The sequence below is a fragment of the Thunnus albacares genome, chromosome 5, assembly GCF_914725855.1.
Source record: "Thunnus albacares chromosome 5, fThuAlb1.1, whole genome shotgun sequence".
Classification (NCBI taxonomy): domain Eukaryota; kingdom Metazoa; phylum Chordata; class Actinopteri; order Scombriformes; family Scombridae; genus Thunnus; species Thunnus albacares.
In genome coordinates, this window is record NC_058110.1 from 30,817,587 (window position 1) to 30,828,929 (window position 11,343).

The 11,343-nt window shown below is 41.4% G+C and overlaps 1 protein-coding gene across 1 annotated transcript in view; it reads right to left on the reverse strand.

Annotated features, from left to right (window-relative positions):
- LOC122982001 (CDK5 and ABL1 enzyme substrate 2-like) overlaps positions 1 to 9,168 on the reverse strand; it is a 35,271-nt gene extending 26,103 nt beyond the window's left edge. The window contains exon 1 of the mRNA XM_044350927.1: positions 6,981 to 9,168. Coding sequence (XP_044206862.1) covers positions 6,981 to 7,582 — 602 coding nt within the window. The 5' untranslated portion in view covers positions 7,583 to 9,168. The remainder of the gene's footprint in view (positions 1 to 6,980) is intronic.
- Positions 9,169 to 11,343: the final 2,175 nt, after the last annotated feature.

The window sequence follows — 11,343 nt, forward strand, 5'->3', positions numbered from 1 at the left end:
AAAAAAAACAAGGGAGGGACACAGAAAGAGCTAGAAACAAATATAACCTTTTGACTTATGTATTTATGGTATTTTTACAGAGAGTAGAGAGATGACAAGTAATGAGGGAGAGCACTGTGGTTTATAAACCATTTCCTACAATTTGTACCTTTTCTCATAAGCTCTAATAATCTGAGATAAATCTAAGGCTACGTTCATGCTGCAATCATTAGCGCTCAATTTGGATTTATTGCTCAAATCCGATTTTTTTGTTTGGCTGTTCACATTATTTTTTTAAATGAGGCCAATATCAGATCCCAGCGTTAACAGGTCACGGTCCTGAACTGACCCGCATGCGCAAAAGAAAAGACGTCATCCGCGGCGCGCTGTCGTACAGAAGTAAACACGGAGGCCACTGAAGTCAGCGTTTACGGTTTCATTTATAAGTTGAGGAAGTCAGTGAATTCATGAGCAGATGATGAGGAGGATGAGGATGAGAGGAGAAAAAGAGAGACATGTGAACGGCTTCACAGAAACAGATCAAAAACTGAGACTATCAAATGCTACTTTTAGCTACATCTGTAAGCACTTTTCTACAAGACTCTCGTGGCAAAACACTCGGTTCAGGTGAGTGACATAAAAGTCGCATGAATTCCAATATGACTGTTCTCTCTCAACCTGGTGGTCATTTTTGAGGTTGTACTTGAAGTTGTATAGAGAGCAGAATAAAGTAGAATAAAGTCTACACTGCATATCAGTCATTTTAAAGTGTTCCTGCTTTAGAGCTGCTACCATTTATCAATTAATCATCTGGTCAAGTGACTGAAAATTAATCTGCAACTATTTTGATAACTGATTATTCCTTTTATCCGTTTTTAAGCAAAAATGTCAAAAATGTGCTGTTTTCAACTTCTCAAATGAAGAAAATATTGAAAGATGAATCCTGCTTCTTTTCTTTTTTTCAAGTTATTATTGTACTTTTACGCTGAATAATGTTCATCAGGATGTATTTTGGGGTAGAGCATGTCTCCCTGCAGGTTTGAGTGCATAAGTTACACATTTTTCAAGTTTGGGGTTAATATCAGTTGAGTTCATGGGGTAAAACATTGTTCTTATTGGCCATTTAACCGGGGTCGAGCTGCGACTAATAAAGACAGGATTAGAATAACACGATCGCAGCTTCCCCCTGTAAGACATCACTCATGTGAACAGAGCTTCTTCCTCTTTTTCAGCGTTATCAGCCAAAAAACTGCTCTTATGTTTCATTTCCTCCAGACAATAAAAAGAACCTTAGAGATTGTTTGATGAACCTTGATGCAAAGAAGCTAAAACGTTACATCTAATCTAATTTGCCCACGGAGGCTTCAGGGCCTTATGTCATCAAGGGAAACGGCCAAATCTTAATTTAAACCAGGAACCGGCCCTCGTCGGTCGGTGTGGAGTCTTCGACAGTGTGTGTCACCGGCTTCATGAGGTCATTCGGGGGAAATTCAGCCAAACCGGCCTGAGAGAGAGAGAGAGAGTGAGTGAGTGTCCTCACCTGACTGGCAGGTAGGTCGACAGAGTTTTAGTGTCTCCTTCTGGCACGGCGACTGACCTGCTGCGTCAGTCAGAGATTAACCTTCCGCTGATACAAACAACCTTCCGTGTTTCCTCTGTTTTTTTTTCATTAAGACACTACAGCAGTTAATCACATTATCACCACAACTACAGAATATTAGATACGAACCCACAATGCACGAACCCTCTACCCTGACCCAAGTCACATAGAATTAAAGTATCTGATGCAACAGTACCAATCTAATATTTGTACTATTGCACGATCACATCATCATCTTTACTGATGCAAACATTTAACAAATGAAGTGTTTTTCAATTTTTTGCTGTAAAAATCCTTTTTGTTTGCATTTGGATCACAGATTTCTCAGCTCTGGATTAATCAAGTGAATAATTGGACGGATGTTTACACACCATGCGAACTTAACACCACAATTAAGTTAGAAATATGCCATCACAGAGCCAAGAAATGCCTTTAACCTTAAACAGTTTACACACACAAACTGTTACTATTCTGACTCCAATTTTAGGGTGAAAAATTTTCTCATCTTGTTCATCTTGCAGCGACTTGTGTCGACTGAAAGGCTTCGATTGATGATTATTTCTATTATCTATTAATCCTTTGATTATTTTTTCAACTGCTCATTTTGTCTGACCGACACCTTGATTCATAGAAAATTGAATTTTACAAGGAACAGAGAAGTCCTCACGTTTTAGAGGCTTTTTTTTTTGATTGATTCATGCCTTACATGTTCAGTGAGTTATGCAATGATCAGCATTAGCCGTATCAGTAGAAGCTTTACCTGTGAATGAGCTGGGATCCCGTTAGCTAGCCGAGAATAGCGGCGTGTATTAAGGTAAGTGAGTGCAAGTGTGTCTCGGGAATTCTCAGCGGCATCACAGTCAGTTTGGTCACACAGCGGCTAAATACAGCTGACGCTCGCACACAGGCTGATTACTGAGGATCCAAACCTGACGTCTTAACTGTGGATGCAGTCGGTCTAAAAAGAATAAACCTGAATCAGCAGAAAATGAAGACACATGAATGGAAGCAAACACTAAACTGAGGCGAAGCTTTTCACCAGAAGTGGAAGATCTGGAATCAGAGCTGTAGCCATGTGTCCTCGCTCACTGTATATAAACGCGTCAAACATCTAAAGTGTTGATATGTGTCATTGAGTGAGTGAGTCAGAGTGTGTGTGTGTGTGTGTGTGTTCACTCAGCAGGCTAATGAAGTGGTTGGCTGGCTGGTCGGTTAGCTGTCTGGCAGGACTTCACACGCTGAGCCTGGTTACAGACAGAGAGGCTAAACAGAGCGTGACTGATGATCGTATCTCACGACGTCCAGCTTCCATCACGCCGGGAAGTGTGTAGATGAGGTGACGGCTGCCTTTAAATTCAACCGCTTCAGTGCCAGCTGGCAGTCAGCACAGGAAACTCAACACAGCCCCCCGTTCCTTCCAATGTCCTGTCCCCCCCCCACCCCCACACACCCTCCCCAAAGCCCCTCAACAGTGAACCCTCACAGACTTGGAATCAGCGTCACCAACGTCATCGCTGTACGTGTCTGAACGCAGGGAGGGTTTCGGGTGTCACATTCAATATCGATAAATACAGCATCAAAAGGTGACCTGTGGAGTTTTCTTGTACCAGAACAAAGTTGCAAAAATGCATTGTGGGTATCTTTGAGGCCTGGCAAACATGTTAAACACGTTTCCTTCCTCATAAAACATTTGCAGAGTTGATTTTTTTATATTAAATTAGACCTGCAGCAATTAGGCGGTTAATCGCCAACTGTTTTGATAACCGATTCATCATTTTGAGCCATTTATTAAGAAAAAAAAGCCCAAATTCTCTTGTCTCTCTTCTTAAATGTACATATTTTCTGCTTTCTTTAGTCTTCTATTATAATAAACTCAATATCTTTGAGTTGCGGACTATCAGATGGGACAAAACAAGACATTTTAGGTTGCATCTTGGGCTTTGGGAGCAACGTTTTTCACTATTTTCTGACATTTTATAGGCTGAACAACTAATCGATTAATCAAAGAAAATAATCCCCAGATTGGTTGTAGCCCTATTTTAAATCATGCATTGTTTACATCCATGTTTAAAATGCGTCTACCTGTCACAAATAATACTACACTCCTCATTAGTTACACTGAAATACTGTAAAATATGTGCAGCATCACAGTAACTAAATAAAATCAAGCCACACAGCTGAGCTGCAGATGACAGTTGGTGGTTGGTGCAGCGGTCTGACTGACTGACAAGCTGTTATGTGCTGGTAATTTCCCAGCCCTGTTGTTAGGTGTAAATAGGTTAAGCAGTGTTTATGGCTGCAGGGCCGACATTCTCCGGGTTTGATATGCTGCCAATACAGTGACGGAGTTGATCTATCCATCAGCGCTCACGGCGGCGCAGCATGTGTGAACCACAGCCAGATAAGTAAGCGACATAAACACAGTCTCTCACTTCCTTATAGAAAAAAAAAAAAAAACACATTTACATATCAAGACATTCATCTCTTACTGCATCTTTGTGTTTTCATCCAGCCCATTTCCATGTCTCTCTCTCTTTCTCTCTATCCGTCTGTCTGTCTGTCTGAGCTTCTCCTTCTCTCAGCAGAGGAAATCCAAACTTATTCTGGGTTATAGTAGTAAAAACCAAACCGAAAACGATTCTGGGTTAAGTGAACCACAGAAAGCAGCTTGACTGCATGTTGTCTGTTAGTGGTTTTTTTATCCGCCCTCGAGTTCACTTCCCCTCTAAAAAGCCACCACCAGCTTCTCCATCAGACTACTACTACTACTACTTTTGAAATGATGTTTACAATTAAAACTGCAAATGCAACCAAGCTCAAACTTACTGGCAAAGTTAATATATGAATTTAATGCATGTTAAAGATTTGAAAGATTGTGTTATTTCATAGGAGATAACACAAAAAGACAAGCTTGTGTGTGTGTGTTGGTTTGTAAAGGCTCGTCACATTCAGAGTCAGACCTGCAGATAGCGTTCTGTTCAACTTCCTCATCAAACACAGATGTTATTTTGATGTTATGTAATATACAGTAAGATAAACTTAGAGAGACATCTGGATGTCTTTAAAAAAAAAAAAAAAAAAAAACAGCTCACATGTGCTTGTTAGTTTAGAGCCTTAAGTGTAAACCTAAAAATAAGTGTGCTTAATAATTGTGTCTTATTACTGACATAGAGGGACTTAACCTGAACAAAATCGACAATAACGTAGGGATGTGCAGAAGGCCCAGTATTTGTATTTGTATCTGTATTTGTTGAGGCAGCAAAATTATTTGTATTTGAATAAAAGTGGAAAGAGGCTTAAAAATCCTGTTTTTGTTTTTATTACACTTTTGATTTTAGAAATATAAAGTGATCATTCATAAATAAACGACCTTACGAAGGAGGTCCCCACACCGCGTCTGAAACCGGAGTCTCCTAGTTCGTAGACGACTGCGCTTACTACTGAGCTAAAAGTTTACTCATCGCCTCATTGCAGACAGACCTCTAACTAACAAATAATCGTAAAAAAAACCCATTATTTGTGCTTTGCCTAATAATGTATTTGTATTCGGGCACACCCTTACTATAAAGTTGAAATGTAATTCATATCAGAAAATATCTCATCATAAACAACACTGAAAGAATCTGACTAAACACTTGGTGCCAAGTTTGACAGTCGTGCTGAAACAATTAAGTCAGTCAACAGAAAATTAGTCAACAACACTTTTAATAAATGACTCATTTATCAACATTTATTAATATGCAAGAATGCAACACATTCTCTGGTTCCAGCTTCTCAGATGTGAAGATTTCTAGCTTCTATCTGTTTTATATTACTGTAAACTGAATATCTTTGGGTTTTGGAGAGCGCAAGAAGCGGTTTGAAGACGCCACTTTGGATGCTACGAATCTGAGTATCATTATAATAATTGTTGGCTGGGCTTCGTCTTAACAAAATACATATGAACAAAATCATGATTCAAATGAGACACCGTTTGAACACAATAAGTAAACAAGTCCGAAAGAATCTGACCGAGCATTCGGTGCCGACTTACTTGAAAGTTTTCTATATCCGGCGCTTTGGACAGGATTCAGCCTCTAAGTATGTAGGTTCCATTCCCAGTGGTTTAACACGTTACTCTCTTATTTTGTGAGAACAGCTTCGATGGAAATCTAGTAATTAGTAAGCACGAGCCAACAAAGTCCTCTTTCACAAAAACTGACCTGAACAATGGAATATGTCTTGTAGCTTTAACAAGATAAAAGTGGCTCTAAACTTTTAATAATCAACGCCACCACCTGGGCAGCCACCTGGGGCGCCAAATGAGGGGGACGTCCTTTTGTTTGTAACATTTTTTCCTCTTCCTCCCCTATTGACTTGCATGTGTTTTCATCTGGTTTGTTTTTCAAAGCCTTACCAGTTAGTCACCACCAAACGCCATTATATGACCTCCACTCGCCTTTTTGTCTGGGAGGACTGGGAGGAATTTGTCTGGGGCTGAAGGAACTGTTGTTGCATTTTATTTTATGTGTGATTCATGTGTGAAGCTTCTGTGTGTGCAACAACATGGTTGGAATGCAATAGAAATGTTTTGACCTGAAGTAGCAGAATAATCATGATCGCAATATTGAGCGAAACAGTCGTGATTATCATTTTGACTGTTATCATGCAGCCCTTACAAGGACTGCAGGTACTACTGTAGCATTTTGTTCAATTCTTGTGTTCAAAATCCCTTGTCAATGTCCCTTATGATTATAAAAAGTCACCTAAGGCACCAACACAGGCAAGACCGGCCCTGCTACCACCTCTCAAAGTCAACTGGAATTAGTCATGTAATTCATAAGATTTTGTTCCTCACACACACCTGAGTGTTGTAAGACATGACTCAGTAGGCTTACATGTGAAAACAACAACCTGAATGTCCCTTTACCTCCAGGCAGGGAAGCAACCGTGTCTAAGCGGAAACTTGCATCACATCAACAATAACCTCTTAAACTTCCTATAAATGACAGTGAGTGAAAGGATTGTGAAATAAAACAGTCCTTAATTTCACAGGGGAGCCACTGGAGGCAGACCACAAACAACAAAAAGACCCACGGACTTAAAAGCATGAAATCCATTGCGCAAAACAAAATCAAACATTCTCAGCTTGAGAAAATGAGTGTACATACTCTGAGCCACTGTGGAATTACATCACAGTCCTGCAACAGCATACCTATGGAGTTATGTGTGTGTGTGTGTGAGCCGATGACAACAATCCCCTCCCTCAACTTTCAGGTAACGTTGAGACAGTAAAGCTAACCGTAGCGGTTTGAAGGGGGAAAACCAGCCAACAAATATGCAGATTCGACTGTGTTATTGGCTGCAGTGACACACATGCTCAGCAGATGACAGAACAAAAACACAGCCGTGTTTCTCTCACCTTTGTCGCGGCTCTGAGGACACTGAGCTACAGCTTTGTACCGATAACAGCGTGGAAGACTTCCGCGGTCCCAGCGGCGACGGCAGCAGACTGGTGTTGGACGGAGACGGCGAGAGCAGGTTACTGTTCCCCGGCGAAGGGAACGAGCCTCTGCGGCACCCGAGTAGCACCTCCGCGCTCCCCGCATCGTTGAACCCCGTGTCCGACGGCAGGACGAGGATGGGCGGTACAGTGAGAAGTCCCGTTCCTGTCCTCGGTGCCGGGGAAGGATTTACGTTCCCGCAACTCACGGACGCTGACAAACTGGGGAATGTCCCGTAGCTATCCGGGAACAGCCCGGCCGCTGCCACCGCCGCAGAGCCGGAGTCAGCTCCCTCCAAGTCGGTCTCTTTGTGGTGTCGGCTTCCTCCATTCTCGGCTTCATTACTCTGGACTGGCCGTCCGTCCAGGGAGATGTTACTGAGAAACAAAAGAGCTGCTTGTCTCCGGCGAGAGTTTTCCCTGTTCCTCCGACTGTGCTCCCTGTTACTATGCGGTTTTTTGCCGCTAACAGCGACCGTTATCGCAGCGCTGTGCTGGCCGCAGGCAGCAGCAGCCGCCATGGTCTCTGTCCCACTGAGGAAGTCAACTGGAGAATCAGCTCGAGACCCGCAACTGTCAAATCCCTTTTACCCGGCGCGAGACCGCTTTACACCTTCCTGCGCTCTCATTGGCTCAGACGGGACCACGTCATGACGTTTACTGCCAGACTCTTCGGGGAGTAGATTACGTTCGAAACTGTACACACTAGATTAGAAAGTACCATCATAAATAACACAACACTGTCTCATATGGTGGATTAAAACAAGTGTATATAATTTACTTTGAAAGGCACGCTCACCATTTTTTCTGTTTGTTACACATTAAGCAATAAAAACCTTCATTTAAAAGGATTTGGAAAAAGATTGAACTCTTGCTGTATACAGTGGTGAATGACAATTTAAGTTATGCAGTGTGTCCATACCTATAATAAACAGTGGTGGCTTAAAGGTTAGAGAAGCAAGCATGTGGCTGAAACGTCGTCAGAACAGTCCCTGGAAAAATCTGGGTGAGGAAAAGTGGAAAAGCTGCACTTGCCCCTCCCTTCTCCACCACCACAGAGGTGCCCTTGAGCAAGGCCCTTCACCCTAACCGCTCCAATGACGTTGCACAGTGGCCAGCAGATTAGTCAGTGGTTGTACTGGGCAGCTTCCAGGTGTGTAACTGTGTGAATGTGATCAGGGCGTTGCTGCAAAAGTGAGGCTTCCTCTCAGTGAAACTTCCCTGAATAAATGAAGGTTAAAGAGTCAGTAAAAAGTAAAAAGTGTGCACAGCCAGAATGCTGAATTCTTCACCACTTAGTATCAGGGAGCTTTTAGAAATTTGAAATCTACTTTTTTATGTATGAAGGATAGGACAGTGACTGTGCTAAACTACACTGTTTGTGTTGGCCACTGTTAAAGACTGCATTGATAGTAAGTGTGTTTGATTTGTTTGTTTGATTTTAGGGGTACATATCCTTTGGGGCAGTTACCAAGGGATACATGGAAAGATTTGTGGTGTAGAAATTATGTTTAGGGAGTAAATGAAACACACATTTAGCATTACAAGTACAGTATAGTACATTTATAGTCGCAAACAGTCGACCTGAGTCAGCTACAACACTTTTCCACCAAGTTTTGGGATTGAGTGCATGAAATACACCCAGCAAAAAGCTAAAAGCGACTGAGTGAAGTGATTTCAGTGTCCAATGCAAACTTGACTGACTACTAAAGAAGATAAAAAAGACATACAACATGAATCAACCGCAACCATTGTGTTTCTCTGTGGTGAAATGCTATCAAATTATTGCATGAAGCCATCCCATTAATCATTAGAGTGCAGTGCAGGGGTATTTGAGCTCATCTGATAGGGCTGTAGGGGAACATGTGACAAAAAGTTTGGGAACCACTGCTTTAGATTGCAGATGTTATGGCGGCTATTTGGGAACTATGAGAACTAGTGTCTGTTTTTTTTAATTTTTCTCATAATAATGATGTATTATTGTGTTTTTTTGTTAATTACAATAACTGGAACTGTCTGTTACTGCTAAAGCTTTTAATGTGTGAACCTACACATCACTGCAGGACTCTGCCCAGTTACCACAGATGAAAATGAGCTGTTATCTACCTGATACAATATGTGAATTGTATTAAATAAAAAAATAAAATGAATGGAAAAATGAATGAAACACTCTTATGGTATTATTATGCCATAGAAGGCATACAGTCTCATGCTGGGTACTATGGTTTAATTTTATGCATTTTCTTCTCTTTTTTTATTTAAGGGGTGTTACTCTTCCCTGCAGTGCCTATGTAATTCCTCAGCCCATCTCAGGGGTATCAGGGCTGCTGAGGCATTAACTGAGCTGTCACTGCAGCTCTGCCTGACAGCAGCTTTGATTGGCTGTTGGCACTTTGTTATGGAACCACAGTGGATTTTCTCTGCACTGATCCCCGCAGTGACACCAACACTGAGCTGAGTGAATCTGGTCAGCTCAGCAGGACGACCATACTGTGTAGTATGACTGACTGGTAGCCTGCTAAATATACCCTGCAGGACACATCACACTGTAAATCCCTGCAGGATGGGAGTTTGTTATCACACACTCACCCCCTGATCCCCTGCAGCTACAGACCAACAAATGAACTACAAGTGACCTTCCAGCTCAGCTGGAACAACAACAGGATGACATTCCAAAACTGACATCATTTAATTCAGACTAATCCCCCCTGGAAATAATTTTTTATTTGTATGACATCATGTCTACATGTTTATTTGAGTGGGCTGGGGGCTCAACCAGGGGGGTGTTAAAACAGACAGGATGCAGACACCATGCCGTTAACCCATGACCGTCCATGTGTTGATCAAAATACGATGTAAGCTTAGCACTAACAATGTGTGGCAGCATTTTAATTACACAGGAACAAATGTTTAGAAATGTCACAAACCACACACTAAATAGTGAATGTCAGATATACTGTATGTATAAGTGGTCACACATATTCATACATGTACAGAAACATATACTAATACAAAATGTCAAATATGTGGTTCAGCTTCAGCTCTTCACCAACTCATAACCTCTGCTGTTAAGTCTTACTGTTTTTGTACTGTTTTATTGTTATTGTATTGTTTATAATGTAATTGTCTGTATATTTTCTTACACCGATGTCCATATGTCTGCCTAATTTATCATTTTTTCATCCCATGTCTAATTGCACTCATAAAAAGAAAAGGAAAAGATATACTTTAGGAGAGAACAAGAAATATTTGATGCTAAACGGTGTATCCATGATTCTGCAGGGCTGCGTATGACAAGTAATAGAGGAGAGCATTGTGTGTGTGTGTGTGTGTGTGTGTGTGTGTCAGTAGGATGATGATGATGGTATGATGGTAAATGCCGCCACATGGAAGATTGCAGAGATTACGGCGCTATAATCCGATGATGAGGATCGCATTTATACAATGCGTGTCTGCTGTCCCTGACACACACACACACTGACACACACTGACACACACACACACACACACACTGACACACACACACACAAACATGGCCCAAAGACTGCAGTCAAACTGACAGAAATGACCTCAAGGTTTATCTCTTGTCATGATAACAGAACTGAACATCATCACCTTGAATTTTCTGGTATCATTTTGACTGATATGAATCTTGACTTCTGACATTATGAAGCAGCTGAAGACATACATACAGTGGTGACAGTATGGCTGTTTGCCTGCAGTGAACTCAAACATGTCTTCCTCAACAGAATAGTAAGCTTTTCATTATCTTACACAGTCATGAAGCCTGGAAGAGTGTTAGTTAGTGTTTTGGTTGTATGGGGATGTACATTGTCCAGTCGGTCTGTGGTTACAGATACTTTCCTCTGATATTTTCTGTGATTTCAACCTGTGACCTACTTCACCTATAAATTAATCTCTCTCTCTCCACCTATAACACTCACTACTCCTCATACATGCATCCTTTTTAAATAATTGTGTGTATCTTTATTATGTAATTTGCTTGCAGTGCCAGCATACCATCTATTCAGGGTCAAGAGATATAAACCAGCCTTTTGGCTAACTCTAGTACATTTACAGTCATGTTTATCGCTACTGCTGATAATAGTCACTCTGTTTATGATAAATAATTTGAAAAATAAATGCACACGGCGTCAGTCTATTACATAATGAGGTTGAGGAGAGTAATGACTCGGGTAGGGCCTGTGGGTGTTCTGACTCTATGTTTTTCTCTCTGATGTTTAGCGAAGCTGGCAGAGGAGAGGACCGGGGGGCAGGGAAG